Source organism: Oncorhynchus kisutch, unplaced genomic scaffold (genome assembly GCF_002021735.2).
Source record: "Oncorhynchus kisutch isolate 150728-3 unplaced genomic scaffold, Okis_V2 Okis07a-Okis12b_hom, whole genome shotgun sequence".
Lineage (NCBI taxonomy): Eukaryota > Metazoa > Chordata > Actinopteri > Salmoniformes > Salmonidae > Oncorhynchus > Oncorhynchus kisutch.
In genome coordinates this window covers 12,750,799-12,766,571 of record NW_022261984.1, presented here as the reverse complement: position 1 = coordinate 12,766,571, position 15,773 = coordinate 12,750,799, and the positions used below count along the sequence as shown (strand labels likewise).

The 15,773-nt window shown below is 47.1% G+C and overlaps 1 protein-coding gene across 10 annotated transcripts in view; it reads left to right on the top strand.

Moving 5' to 3' along the window:
• Positions 1-15,773, top strand: part of LOC109887719 (lysine-specific demethylase 4C-like) — a 52,588-nt gene that overhangs the window by 7,939 nt on the left and 28,876 nt on the right. For 9 of the 10 annotated variants that reach the window (XM_031814704.1, XM_031814703.1, XM_031814702.1 and 6 more), the window contains 8 exons: positions 1,891-1,940; positions 2,137-2,240; positions 3,525-3,662; positions 4,669-4,859; positions 6,000-6,205; positions 7,312-10,025; positions 12,363-12,477; positions 15,112-15,293. In XM_031814704.1, coding sequence (XP_031670564.1) covers positions 1,891-1,940; positions 2,137-2,240; positions 3,525-3,662; positions 4,669-4,859; positions 6,000-6,205; positions 7,312-10,025; positions 12,363-12,477; positions 15,112-15,293 — 3,700 coding nt within the window. Of the gene's footprint in view, positions 1-1,890; positions 1,941-2,136; positions 2,241-3,125; positions 3,177-3,524; positions 3,663-4,668; positions 4,860-5,999; positions 6,206-7,311; positions 10,026-12,362; positions 12,478-15,111; positions 15,294-15,773 lie in introns of those variants that run through there. The other variant, XM_031814712.1, reaches the window with a different exon arrangement.

Genomic DNA, 15,773 nt, shown 5'->3' with positions numbered 1-15,773 from the left:
CCTCCCTCTCCTCCCTCTTTCCACCTCCCTCTCCTCCCTCTTTTCTCCTCCCTCTCCTCCCTCTTTCCACCTCCCTCTCCTCTCTCTTTTCTCCTCCCTCTCCTCCCTCTTTTCTCCTCCCTCTTTCCACCTCCCTCCCTCAGTCTCCCCCTTTCCACCTCCCTCTTTCCACCTCCCTCTTTCCCTCTCCCTCTCCTCCCTCCCTCTCTCCCTCCCTCAGTCTCCCCATCTCTCTCTTCCCCTGGAGGTATACTGCTGTCCATTAGAGCAGGAAGCCCTGCAACACACACATGGTTCTCAACTCTCCCCATTTAGACACATTTCCCTGGAGGGGAGGACCACCAAGAAGCTCTTCTCTCAACCCCTCCCCTTCTCCAAACCCTCCTCTCCCACTCCTGGGGCAGTCCTCCCTCTCCCCTTACACACACATACACACACCCTTACCTCAGACTGATAGTTTAATATGGGGCTTCTGATGGGGGAGAAGAGGTGTGGGTGAAACGGAATGCCTCAGAACCCTGAGGGAGTTCTACAGAGTTCTACAGAGTTCTACAGAGTTCTACAGAGTTCTACAGAGTTCTACAGAGTTCTACAGAGTTCTACAGAGTTCCATGTCAGGAACTTTAGAATAGGTAGAATTCCAAGGCTCACCACTAGGGGCCAGTATTGTCAGTGTAGAGGATGGCACATCTAAACAGTTTGTCTCATACATAACACCTACCCATACACTAGTTTACTATTCCCCTTCTGTATTAACCTGACAAACATTGTCTCCGTCTACAGGTATAGTAACATCAGACACATGGTCTATATTAACAGACACATTGTCTACATTAACAGACACATTGTCTATATTAACAGACACATTGTCTCCGTCTACAGGTATAGTAACATCAGACACATGGTCTATATTAACAGACACATTGTCTATATTAACAGACACATTGTCTCCGTCTACAGGTATAGTAACATTAGACACATTGTCTATATTAACAGACACATTGTCTCCGTCTACAGGTATAGTAACATCAGACACATTGTCTATATTAACAGACACATTGTCTATATTAACAGACACATTGTCTATATTAACAGACACATTGTCTATATTAACAGACACATTGTCTATATTAACAGACACATTGTCTATATTAACAGACACGTTGTCTATATTAACAGACACGTTGTCTATATTAACAGACACGTTGTCTATATTAACAGACACGTTGTCTATATTAACAGACACGTTGTCTATATTAACAGACACGTTGTCTATATTAACAGACACGTTGTCTATATTAACAGACACGTTGTCTATATTAACAGACACGTTGTCTATATTAACAGACACGTTGTCTATATTAACAGACACGTTGTCTATATTAACAGACACATTGTCTATATTAACAGACACATTGTCTATATTAACAGACACATTGTCTATATTAACAGACACATTGTCTATATTAACAGACACATTGTCTATATTAACAGACACATTGTCTATATTAACAGACACATTGTCTATATTAACAGACACATTGTCTATATTAACAGACACATTGTCTCCGTCTACAGGTATAGTAACATCAGACACATTGTCTATATTAACAGACACATTGTCTCCGTCTACAGGTATAGTAACATCAGACACATTGTCTATATTAACAGACACATTGTCTATATTAACAGACACATTGTCTATATTAACAGACACATTGTCTATATTAACAGACACATTGTCTATATTAACAGACACATTGTCTCCGTCTACAGGTATAGTAACATCAGACACATTGTCTATATTAACAGACACATTGTCTCCGTCTACAGGTATAGTAACATCAGACACATTGTCTATATTAACAGACACATTGTCTCCGTCTACAGGTATGCCATCCCCCCTGAGCATGGGAAGAGACTGGAGAGACTGGCTACAGGTAATCTTAGGTTAAAAGTAGAACACTTAGGCAGCGTTTAGACAGGCAGCCCAATTCTGGTCTTTTGACTATAACTGGGCTGCCTGTCTAAACGCGGTCTTAGGAGGATAGACCTTGTACCCAAAAGCACTGTGTTGACTCTGTCAATCTATCTAACAGTCTCTCCACGTTGTGTGTGTGTGTGTGTGTTTTCCAGGTTTCTTCCCCAACGGGTTTAAAGGATGTGAGGCTTTTCTCCGTCACAAGATGACCCTGATCTCCCCTTCTATCCTGAAGAAGTATAGCATCCCTTTCGACAAGGTGAGACAAACTGACTGTTTTAACTGCCACTTTTGAAAAGCCTTTCATCTCAACTGTCACTTTTGAAAAGCCTTTCATCTCAACTGTCACTTTTGAAAAGCCTTTCATCTCAACTGTCACTTTTGAATAGCCTTTCATCTCAACTGTCACTTTTGAAAAGCCTTTCATCTCAACTGTCACTTTTGAATAGCCTTTCACCTCAACTGTCACTTTTGAAAAGCCTTTCATCTCAACTGTTGCTACAACATAGTGTAGAACACACTTCTACACTATCACCAACCTGCCTTCTAGTCATCTGGACCAACATTACAACAGCTCTTCACTTTAGTTGATTGTCTTTATGTATTGACTGGTTGTATACAGTTTACTGCTGAGATACCTAACCCTCACCTGGTCGTCATTAGGATACGTTAACTATCCTGAGATACCTAACCCTCACCTGGTCGTCATTAGGATACGTTAACTATCCTGAGATACCTAACCCTAACCTGGTCGTCATTAGGATATGTTAACTATCCTGAGATACCTAACCCTAACCTGGTCGTCATTAGGATACGTTAACTATCCTGAGATACCTAACCCTCACCTGGTCGTCATTAGGATACGTTAACTATCCTGAGATACCTAACCCTCACCTGGTCGTCATTAGGATACGTTAACTATCCTGAGATACTGTCTGGACCTGGTCGTCATTAGGAGAGAGGTTGTGTATATCTGGTAGAGGCTGTGAGGCTGATACGTTAGCTAGATTAACACAAGTGATCCTGCCGACAGCAGTGTGGGAGATTCTCTTTTCTGTCAAGGGATCTCAATGGGGACAAATTGATAGAGGAAATGTTCCAGTGGTTTTGTCCTCAATAACTCCCTCCTCCCCCCTCTCTCCAGATCACCCAGGAGGCAGGAGAGTTTTGTCCTCAATAACTCCCTCGTCCCCCCCTCTCTCCAGATCACCCAGGAGGCAGGCGAGTTTTGTCCTCAATAACTCCCTCGTCCCCCCCTCTCTCCAGATCACCCAGGAGGCAGGAGAGTTTTGTCCTCAATAACTCCCTCGTCCCCCCCTCTCTCCAGATCAATAACTCCCTCGCCCCCCCCCCTCTCCAGATCACCCAGGAGGCAGGAGAGTTTTGTCCTCAATAACTCCCTCGTCCCCCCCTCTCTCCAGATCACCCAGGAGGCAGGCGAGTTTTGTCCTCAATAACTCCCTCGTCCCCCCCTCTCTCCAGATCACCCAGGAGGCAGGCGAGTTTTGTCCTCAATAACTCCCTCCTCCCCCCCCCTCTCCAGATCACCCAGGAGGCGGGAGAGTTTATGATCACCTTTCCCTATGGGTACCACGCTGGCTTCAACCACGGCTTCAACTGTGCCGAGTCGACCAACTTCGCTAGTGTCCGATGGATCGACTACGGCAAGGTGGCCACTCAGGTAAGATGAAGAAAACGCCACGCTGTTTACTCTGAACTATTTCTGTTGTGTGTATTTCCACGTGGAACCAGGGACCCCTCCAGAACTATGGGCAGTACCTCTGGGGGGGAGGCAGTACCTCTGGGGGGGAGGCAGTACCTCTGGGGGGGAGGCAGTACCTCTGGGGGGGAGGCAGTACCTCTGGGGGGGAGGCAGTACCTCTGGGGGGGAGGCAGTACCTCTGGGTCTCAGGGCAGGTGATGTCACTTTCAAAATGGAAGCTTCTAGCACACACAGCTAACAAGCTAGAGATTCTACTTCCCCCCTGGACACACAGCTAACAAGCTAGAGATTCTACTTCCCCCTGGACACACACAGCTAACAAGCTAGAGATTCTACTTCCCCCTGGACACACACAGCTAACAAGCTAGAGATTCTACTTCCCCCTGGACACACAGCTAACAAGCTAGAGATTCTACTTCCCCCTGGACACACAGCTAACAAGCTAGAGATTCTACTTCCCCCTGGACACACAGCTAACAAGCTAGAGATTCTACTCCCCCTGGACACACAGCTAACAAGCTAGAGATTCTACTTCCCCCTGGACACACACAGCTAACAAGCTAGTTATTCTACTTCCCCCTGGACACACAGCTAAGAAGCTAGAGATTCTACTTCCCCCCTAGAGAGGTTCCACACTAAATAGTATGCTAACTCCCTTCTCTCCTCCTCCCTACCCCTCTAGTCTCCTTTTGTAGAGAGGTTTCATACTAAATAGTATGCTAGTCTGGTTCCTAACCCTCCTCCCTACCTCTCTAGTCTCCTTTTGTGGAGAGGTTCCACACTAAATAGTATGCTAACTCCCTTCTCCCCTCCTCCCTACCTCTCGTCTCCTTTTGTGGAGAGATTCCACACTAAATAGTATGCTAGTCTGGTTCCTAACCCTCCTCCCTACCTCTCTAGTCTCCTTTTGTGGAGAGGTTCCACACTAAATAGTATGCTAACTCCCTTCTCCCCTCCTGCCTAGTGTACATGCAGTAAAGACATGGTGAAGATCAGCATGGATCCCTTTGTGAAGTGGTTCCAACCGGACCGCTATGCTGTGTGGAAGCTTGGGAAAGACTGCTGTCCTCTGGACCACACACGAGCCACGCCCGCCACCACCCCAGAACTGCAGAACTGGCTTCAGCGCAGCCGGGTCAAGACCCCTGTGAACAGGTATGAGGATGGAAGGGTGAGGGAGGAAGGAGGATGGGGAGGGAGGGAAGAAGGAGGATGGGGAGGGAGGGAAGAAGGAGGATGGGGATGGAGGGGTGTGGGAGGAGGAGGATGGGGATGGAGCGGTGTGGGAGGAAGGAGGATGGGGATGGAAGGGTGAGGGTGGATGGGGATGGAGGAGGAGGAGGAGGGGTGTGGGAGGAGGGATGGGGATGGAAGGGTGAGGGAGGAGGAGGAGGAGGGGTGTGGGAGGGGGAGGAGGGATGGGGATGGAAGGGTGAGGGAGGGGGATGGAAGGGTGAGGGAGGAGGAGGGGATGGAAGGGTGAGGGAGGAGGAGGGTGAGGGAGGAGGAGGGGGATGGAAGGGTGAGGGGGAGAGGATGGGGATGGAAGGGTGAGGGAGGAGGATGGGGATGGAAGGGTGAGGGAGGAGGAGAGGGATGGAAGGGTGAGGGAGGATGGGGATGGAGGAGAAGGAGGGAGGAGGGGTGTGGGAGGAGTTTGGATGGCAATGGATGGGGTGTGGGAGGAGTTTGGATGGGGATGGATGGAGGGAGGGGTGTGGGAGGAGGAGGATGGGGATGGAGGGGTGTGGGAGGAGTTTGGATGGGGATGGATGGAGGGAGGGGTGTGGGAGGAGGAGGATGGGGATGGAGGGGTGTGGGAGGAGGAGGATGGGGATCGAGAGGTGGAGGATGGGGATGGATGGAGGGAGGGGTGTGGGAGGAGAGGGAGGAGTTTAGATGGGGATGGAGAGTGTGGGAGGAGGAAGCTGGGGATGGAGGGGTGTGGAAGGAGGATGGGGTGGAGGGGTGTGGGAGGAGGGAGGGGTGTGGGAGGAGGAGGGAGGAGTTTGGATGGGGATGGAGGGGTGTGGGAGAGGAGGGAGGAGTTTTTATGGGGATGGAAGGGTGTGGGAGGAGTTTGGATGGGGATGGAGGAGTGTGGGGGGAGGAGGAGGGGAGGGTTTGGATGGGGATGGAGGGGATGGGAGGATGGGGGAGGAGTTTGGATGGTGATGGAGGAGTGTGGGAGGAGGGAGGAGTTTGGATGGGGATGGAGGGAGGGAGGGGTGTTGAGGGAGGAGTTTGGAAGTGTGTGTGAACATGCATTGAATATATATATGTCCCCCTTTACAGCAGCCTCTCACACCCACGGACCAGATCCAAGCGCCTGAGGACCAGCGAGGAGCCTGTCGCCTTGGAAGGGTGCTCTGTCCTGGCAAGGAGGAGGGGCCTCGGAGGCACCCTGGGTCCCAAGGTCCGGAGAGGCTGCAGGGCTGGGGAGGATGAGGACGATGAGGAGGAAGGAGAGGATCAGACTGAGAATACACTCCGGCTCCCTGGTAAGAGATTAGTTGATTTGATTCTGAATGATTTATTGATCGATGGTAATTGATCCTATTAAATGACTAAAGGGGCTATGTCATAAACAGTCAACATTCCAGAATGGGGTGAAAATGTCAGCCATATTGGTCAGGGAGAAATCCAAACCAGTCTAATTGGAATGAATGTCAGTAGAGGCATAATTCTGATACTTAAAATAAAACTAAGGTGTGTGATATATGAGAAATTGTGCAATAGAATTATTGTCAACCTAAAATATTGTCCAAAAAAATGAATGGGAACCATTTGTCTAAATCAGTCTGGCTAACTAACAGATATACAGTGCAGACGAAATTCTTCGTTATTTTACACCATGTCTTATAAACAGCACTGGTAAAGCGTGGTTGACCAACACCCTGACCAAAAGGGCTGCCCTTTATCCCATCATAAGAAGTTTCAGAGATTTTTGTAGTTCGTTCCAGTCATTGGCAGCAGAGAACTGGAAGGAGAGGCGGCCAAAGAAAGAATTTGTTTTGGGGGTGACTAGAGATACAGTGCCTTGCGAAAGTATTCGGCCCCCTTGAACTTTGCGACCTTTTGCCACATTTCAGGCTTCAAACATAAAGATATAAAACTGTATTCTTTTGAGAAGAATCAACAACAAGTGGGACACAATCATGAAGTGGAACGGTGTGCATAATTATTCAGCCCCTTTACTTTCAGTGCAGCAAACTCTCTCCAGAAGTTCAGACAGGCTAGTAATAGGGGTGACAACAATTCCTAATTCTATGGGTAACTCATCATAAACAGGTTCATGTCCATTCTAGAATTATAATTCCTAATTCTATGGGTAACCCATCATAAGCAGGTTCATTCTAGAATTGTAATTCCTAATTCTATGGCTAACCCATCATAAGCAGGTTCATGTCCATTCTAGAATTATAATTCCTAATTCTATGGGTAACCCATCATAAGCAGGTTCATTCTAGAATTATAATTCCTAATTCTATGGGTAACCCATCATAAGCAGGTTCATTCTAGAATTGTAATTCCTAATTCTATGGTGGTGTATATATATATATTTTTTTTATCTGAGTGGATTTTCTGTTGTGTCTCTGTTCCACAGGTCCTTGTCGGCAGATGTGTGTGGTGAAAGTCAACAGAATGGAAGTGGAGAGTGACCGGTTGGCCTTCCCCTGTCCTCCTGAACCTCTGCGCCCCTCGTCTTTCCCCTCTTCCGACTTCTCTTCTCGCCCCTCTCCCTCTCTGACCCCTGTCTCAGTGGACACCACAGAACAAGGGACAGGGGCGGGGACTCACCCCTCACCCCATCTGCATCCCACTAACCCCCCACAGAACCCCTCAGGGTCAGAGTTCGCAGAGGTCATTAAAGGACCCCATCAGAGGTCCGAGGCTGCCCCAACACCTTCCCGATCAGAAAGAAGAGAAATCCCCGGAGGACCGTTGAAGTCAGTATGTATAGAATCGACTCCACTGGGACAGGTCCCCGAGGACTGCTCTGTGGATGTCCACCCCTCTCCAGACCCCTTACGGACCAGGTTACCTTCCCCCAGAACGGTGCACCCGACTGGGGCTCAGGGGTGTACGGACTCGGCCTGTGGCCCTGGAGCTTTTCAATCAAGTTCTTCTTGCGTAGAGAAGTCATCTTTAAACCTAACCTCAACCCTGCAGCCCTCAGCCCCCGGCACTGAGTATAAAATGGATACGTGTCAAGGTACTGCGGTTAATACTACTACTACTACTACTACTACTACAACACACAGCAGTCACACCTCTGAAAGCAAAACACCAGCACTTTACAATGACATTGACACGAATACTGACTCCGGGTCCAGAGGACGTGTTATTTCTGGTTCTGGTCCAGATAACTTGTTCAGGTGTGGTGAAAAAAACTGCACTCCCGTTGAAAACCGTTCCTCTCTCCCGATGTGTACTACACACAACCGTGTCCCCATACAAAACCCTTCCCTTCTTCCGAGGTGTAGTTTACGAGACTGTTGCCCTCCTTTCCTCCAGAGGAACAACGGGGTCGACATGCCTTTCCTCACTCCAGAACTGTCTGGAGAGACGAGGTTCTGCCCGCCTCTGCCGCCCGTTCTCACCCAGGAGATGCCCTCCCTCACACTCGCCGTCAGTGGAGGTCACGCCGAGATCAAAGGTCCGAGGTCGTCGTCCTCCTCCTCGACTGGCCGACGCGTTGGTGCTCTAACCTTACCGGATTTGCCGGGCAGTCACCCTGTCCTCGCCCCCGTGCTCCGACGCGAGACACCCACGACCCTCTCGCCAGGAACGGAAACGTTAACGGACGAGGTGTGCGAGGTGGAGTTGGCGTCAAAGAAGTCGGAGGAAGAGGATTTTCCACCGTTAGCGCCTTACAGAGACTGGCGCTTGGGTTCTGCTGAAGACCACCATAGACCAGAGCTGGATTTACAGTTAGCGGCTTACGTCGCTAATGCAACTAGCAATGCTCGGCCCAAAATGGCCGCCTCTGATCACAAAATGGCCCTCTCTCGGCACTCTGGTCCTACTGAAGACCACCACCATAGGCCAGAGCTGGATTTACAGGTAGCAGCTTACGCGGCGGCTAGTGCAACCAGCGACGCTCATCCCGAAATGGACGCCTCTCTGCACAAAATGGCCGCCGACGCTTCCCATCTAGAAGCACTACCAATCCAAACATTGTCTGAAACAGTGCTGACCACCGACAACCACTGTAGTCGAACCTCCGCGGAGACTCATGCTAGCAATAATAACCACATGCTCTGTGACGTTACACTACTGCCAACGCAGCAAATTCAGAAACACAGGTCCTCGACGGTAACTACAGCAGTATCCATGGACTCCGACTCAGAAGGATCCTCTCAAAGAGACGATGTATTTAGAGACTCCAGTACTAAGGGTTTATATCTCGCTAGCACCAGTTTGACTTCTAAAGATAAGTTGACACACTCTTCTGAGCTGAGTGAATTGCATGACCATTCAGCAACAGTACAACACCAACACAACCATGACCAAACTCCACACTCCAACATGGATTCCATTTGTAGTTCCCAAAATGTGGATTCCATTTGTAGTTCCCGAAATGTGGATTCCATTTGTAGTTCCCAAAATGTGGATTCCATTTGTAGTTCCCGAAATGTGGATTCCATTTGTAGTTCTCGAAACGTGGACTCTGTTTGTAGTTCCCAAAACCTCTACCTGGAGCCCAAACCTTTCTCAGACGGCATCTGGAAGAACCTCAACTCCCAGAGTCCTGCGGTGCTCATCGAGAGCCTCCACCACCCGGAGCTCCCCGCCGACTATACCCACGATGCACTACCTTACACCATGTGGACCGAGCCGCAGTGCAAAGAGGTCACGGACCTCGATCACGAAACTGAGACGGACGACCAGGACCCAGAGGGACATGGGGACGGGCCTCTCACCTGGGCCCAGCTGGAGTCCACCTCTCTGGGGTCGGCCGGTGTCGGGGAGCCCCTGGGCCTCTGTGGAGACTTTGAGCTCCAGAGAGGGGAGGTGGAGGCAGCGGAAGCCCTGGCTCTGTGCAGGGAACTGGGGGTGGAGAGGGAGGCCGAGGGGGCTCTAGAACCTGACCCTCCCGAATCGCCCTTGGAGGAGAGACCGGGGGAAGGGGAGGTGTCCGATATGGAAGAGGGAGATTCGGAGGATGAGGGGCAGAGCAGCACGAGGGAGGAGAGTAGTAGTGAGTCATCGGAAGGAGAGGCTGAAGAAGAGGAAGAAGGGGAGGAAGACTATGATAATGATTTGAGAGACTTTGAGTGTGGCGACTCGGGGCTGGAACCTGGAGAGGTTTGCACTGTGCGTATGGCTGCTGAGACACATAAACACCATAAAGCACACACACGTATACGATAACACACACACACACACACACACACACACACACACACACACACACATATATATATATATATACGATAACACACACACACACACACACACACACATATATATACGATAACACACACACATACGATAACACACACACACACACACATACGATAACACACACACATATACGATAACACACACACATATACGATAACACACACACACACATACGATAACACACACACATATATATGATAACACACACACACATTTACAATAACATACACACACACATATATATGATAACACACACACACATTTACAATAACATACACACACACACATATATATGATAACACACACACACATATACGATAACACACACATACATATACGATAACACACACATACACACACACACATATATATATATATGATAACACACACACACACACAAATATACGATAACACACGCGCGCATACGATAACACACACATACGATAACACACACACATACGATAACACACACACACGCACATACGCTAACACACACACACACACACACACACATACGATAACACACACACACACACACGATAACACACACACACACACGATAACACACACACACATACGATAACACACACACACACACATATACGATAACACACACACATACCTATACGATAACACACACACATACCTATACGATAACACACACACATACCTATACGATAACACACACACACACACATATACGATAACACACACACACACACATATACGATAACACACACACACACACATACCTATACGATAACACACACACACACACACACATATACGATAACACACACACATACGATAACACACACACACATACGATAACACACACACACACACACATACGATAACACTCACACACACATACGATAACACTCACACACACATACGATAACACTCACACACACATACGATAACACACACACACACACACACACACACACACACATACGATAACACTCACACACACATACGATAACACACACACACACATACGATAACACACACACACACACACACACACACATACGATAACACACACACACATACGATAACACACACACACACACGATAACACACACACGATAACACACACACGATAACACACACACACATATACGATAACACACACACACACACACACACACACACACATACGATAACACACACACACATACGATAACACACACACATATACGATAACACACACACATATACGATAACACACACACGATAACACACACGATAACACACACACACATATACGATAACACACACACACACACACACACACACATACGATAACACACACACACATACGATAACACACACACATATACGATAACACACACACATATACGATAACACACACACATATACGATAACACACACGATAACACACACACACATATACGATAACACACACACACACACATACACATACGATAACACACACACACACACACATACACATACGATAACACACACGTTGGGAAATCCCCATCTCAATCCTTCTGATTATCTTTTCAACACCATGCTATATATATATTTAATCAAAGACTGGTTTTATTATGCGTTTCAGAAATGTACCAATGACATTAGTTCCCTCATTTAGCTGCACGGTGACCTTAGTTTTGTCCCAATTGGCACCCTGTTCCCTATATAGGGCATTACTTTTGAACAGGGGCTTAGTCAAATATCCCTATTGGGGCCCAGGTCAAAATATCCCTATTGGGGCCCAGGTCAAAATATCCCTATTGGGGCCCAGGTCAAAATATCCCTATTGGGGCCCCTGGTCAAAATATCCCTATTGGGGCCCCTGGTCAAAATATCCCTATTGGGGCCCCTGGTCAAAATATCCCTATTGGGGCCCTGGTAAAAATATCCCTATTGGGGCCCCTGGTCAAAATATCCCTATTGGGGCCCCTGGTCAAAATATCCCTATTGGGGCCCCTGGTCAAAATATCCCTATTGGGGCCCCTGGTCAAAATATCCCTATTGGGGCCCCTGGTCAAAATATCCCTATTGGGGCCCCTGGTCAAAATATCCCTATTGGGGCCCCTGGTCAAAATATCCCTATTGGGGCCCTGGTCGAAATATCCCTATTGGGGCCCCTGGTCGAAATATCCCTATTGGGGCCCCTGGTCGAAATAACCCTCAGTCTGACCCTGACCACTGTTCTCTTCCAGTATCCAGCTGCACCACACACACCAATGACATTTGACCCCCTGTCTTTCCCAGTACCCTGCTGCTCCGCTGGCGAAGAGGACCAGTAAGAGCTGGCGTCGCCCTCTGAGGAAGCCCACCGCCCGGGCCGTGCCCTCCACTGTCAAACAACAGGCTGTCAGCGACGACGGTAGACACACAACACACACACACACAACTACATACAGTGACTAGATACAGTGACTAGATACAGTGACTAGATACAGTGACTAGATACAGTGGACTACATACAGTGACTAGATACAGTGACTAGATACATGATAAAGTACAGTGACTAGATACAGTGACTAGATACAGTGACTAGATACAGTGACTAGATACAGTGACTAGATACATGATAAAGTACAAGTGACTAGATACAGTGACTAGATACAGTGACTAGATACAGTGACTAGATACAGTGACTAGATACAGTGACTAGATACATGATAAAGTACAGTGACTAGATACAGTGACTAGATACAGTGACTAGATACAGTGACTAGATACAGTGACTAGATACATGATAAAGTACAGTGACTAGATACAGTGACTAGATACAGTGACTAGATACAGTGACTAGATTACAGTGACTAGATACATGATAAGTACAGTGACTAGATACAGTGACTAGATACATACTAGATACGACTAGATACAGTGACTAGATACAGTGACTAGATACAGTGACTAGATACATGATAAAGTACAGTGGACTAGATACAGTGACTAGATACAGTGACTAGATACAGTGACTAGATACAGTGACTAGATACAGTGACTAGATACATGATAAAGTACAGTGACTAGATACAGTGACTAGATACAGTGACTAGATACAGTGACTAGATACAGTGACTAGATACAGTGACTAGATACAGTGACTAGATACATGATAAGTACAGTGACTAGATACAGTGACTAGATACAGTGACTAGATACAGTGACTAGATACAGTGACTAGATACATGATAAGTACAGTGACTAGATACAGTGACTAGATACAGTGACTAGATACAGTGACTAGATACAGTGACTAGATACATGATAAAGTACAGTGACTAGATACAGTGACTAGATACATGATAAAGTACAGTGACTAGATACAGTGACTAGATACAGTGACTAGATACAGTGACTAGATACAGTGACTAGATACAGTGACTAGATACATGATAAAGTACAGTGACTAGATACAGTGACTAGATACAGTGACTAGATACAGTGACTAGATACAGTGACTAGATACAGTGACTAGATACAGTGACTAGATACAGTGACTAGATACATGATAAAGTACAGTGACTAGATACAGTGACTAGATACAGTGACTAGATACAGTGACTAGATACAGTGACTAGATACAGTGACTAGATACATGATAAAGTACAGTGACTAGATACAGTGACTAGATACAGTGACTAGATACAGTGACTACATCATGGGGGACAAGAAGGAAAGAAAACAAAAAAATAACATTTAGTAAAAACGATCTAGAATGACTACCCCAAACGATCTAGAATGACTACCCCAAACGATCTAGAATGACTACCCCAACCGATCTAGATTGACTACCCCAAACGATCTAGATTGACTACCCCAAACGATCTAGATTGACTACCCCAAACGATCTAGATTGACTACCCCAAACGATCTAGAATGACTACCCCAAACGATCTAGAATGACTACCCCAAACGATCTAGATTGACTACCCCAAACGATCTAGATTGACTACCCCAAACGATCTTGAATGACTACCCCAAACGATCTAGATTGACTACCCCAAACGATCTAGAATGACTACCCCAAACGATCTAGAATGACTACCCCAAACGATCTAGAATGACTACCCCAAACGATCTAGAATGACTACCCCAAACGATCTAGAATGACTACCCCAAACGATCTAGAATGACTACCCCAAACGATCTAGAATGACTACCCCAAACGATCTAGATTGACTACCCCAAACGATCTAGAATGACCACCCCAAACGATTTAGATTGACTACCCCCAAACGATCTAGATTGACTACCTCAAACGATCTAGATTGACTACCCCAAACGATCTAGATTGACTACCCCAAACGATATAGATTGACTACCCCAAAACAGCTACCCCAAACGATCTAGAATGACTACCCCAAACTACCCCAAAACAGCTACCCCAAACGATCTAGAATGACTACCCCAAAACAGACAGGATAAAAGTCTGCTAAATGGCTCCCTACTGTCAGTCTCTGGATAAGAGAGTCTGCTAAATGACTCCCTACTGTCAGTCTCTCTGGATAAGAGAGTCTGCTAAATGACTCACTACTGTCAGTCTCTCTGGATAAGAGAGTCTGCTAAATGACTCACTACTGTAAGTCTCTCTGGATAAGAGAGTCTGTTAAATGACTCCCTACTGTAAGTCTCTCTGGATAAGAGAGTCTGCTAAATGACTCCCTACTGTACTGTCAGTCTCTCTGGATAAGAGAGTCTGCTAAATGACTCCCTACTTTGTCTCTCTGGATAAGAGAGTCTGCTAAATGACTCCCTACTGTCAGTCTCTCTGGATAAGAGAGTCTGCTAAATGACTCACTACTGTCAGTCTCTCTGGATAAGAGAGTCTGCTAAATGACTCCCTACTGTAAGTCTCTCTGGATAAGAGAGTCTGCTAAATGACTCACTAAACGACTCCCATGTAAACTGTTACTAAAAGCATCAGCATCAAGTCTGTTGGTTCAACAGTCGTTTTTTTTAAAACTCCGTCACAGAACAGTCCTGTTTTTTAAATTTTACCCAGAACCCCCGGAGGCGTCTTTGATGGAGGGGGAGGAGCAAGAGGCTGAGCCATGGGCTAAGCCCCTCCTCTTCCTGTGGCAGAACAGGAAGTGTTACTTCACGGCGGAGAGAGAGTACAACGCTAACGCAGCCAAGATGTTGCCGAACTGCGCTGTCTGCACACTGTTCATGCCCTACTACCAGGTACACACATACACACAGACAGACAGACATACACACACACACACACAGAGACAGACACACACACACACACACACACACACACAGAGACAGACACACACACACACACACAGAGACAGACACACAGAGACAGACACACACACACACAGAGATAGACACACACACACACACAGACACACAGACACACACACACACACACACACACACAGACACACAGACACACACACACACACAGAGACAGACACACACACACACACACACACACAGAGACAGACACACACACACACACACACACAGAGACAGACACACACACACACACACACACACACACACACACAGACAGAGACAGACACACACACACACACACAGACAGACACACACACACACACACACACACAGAGACAGACACACACACACACACACACAGAGACAGACACACACACACACACACAGAGACAGACACACACACACACACACACACAG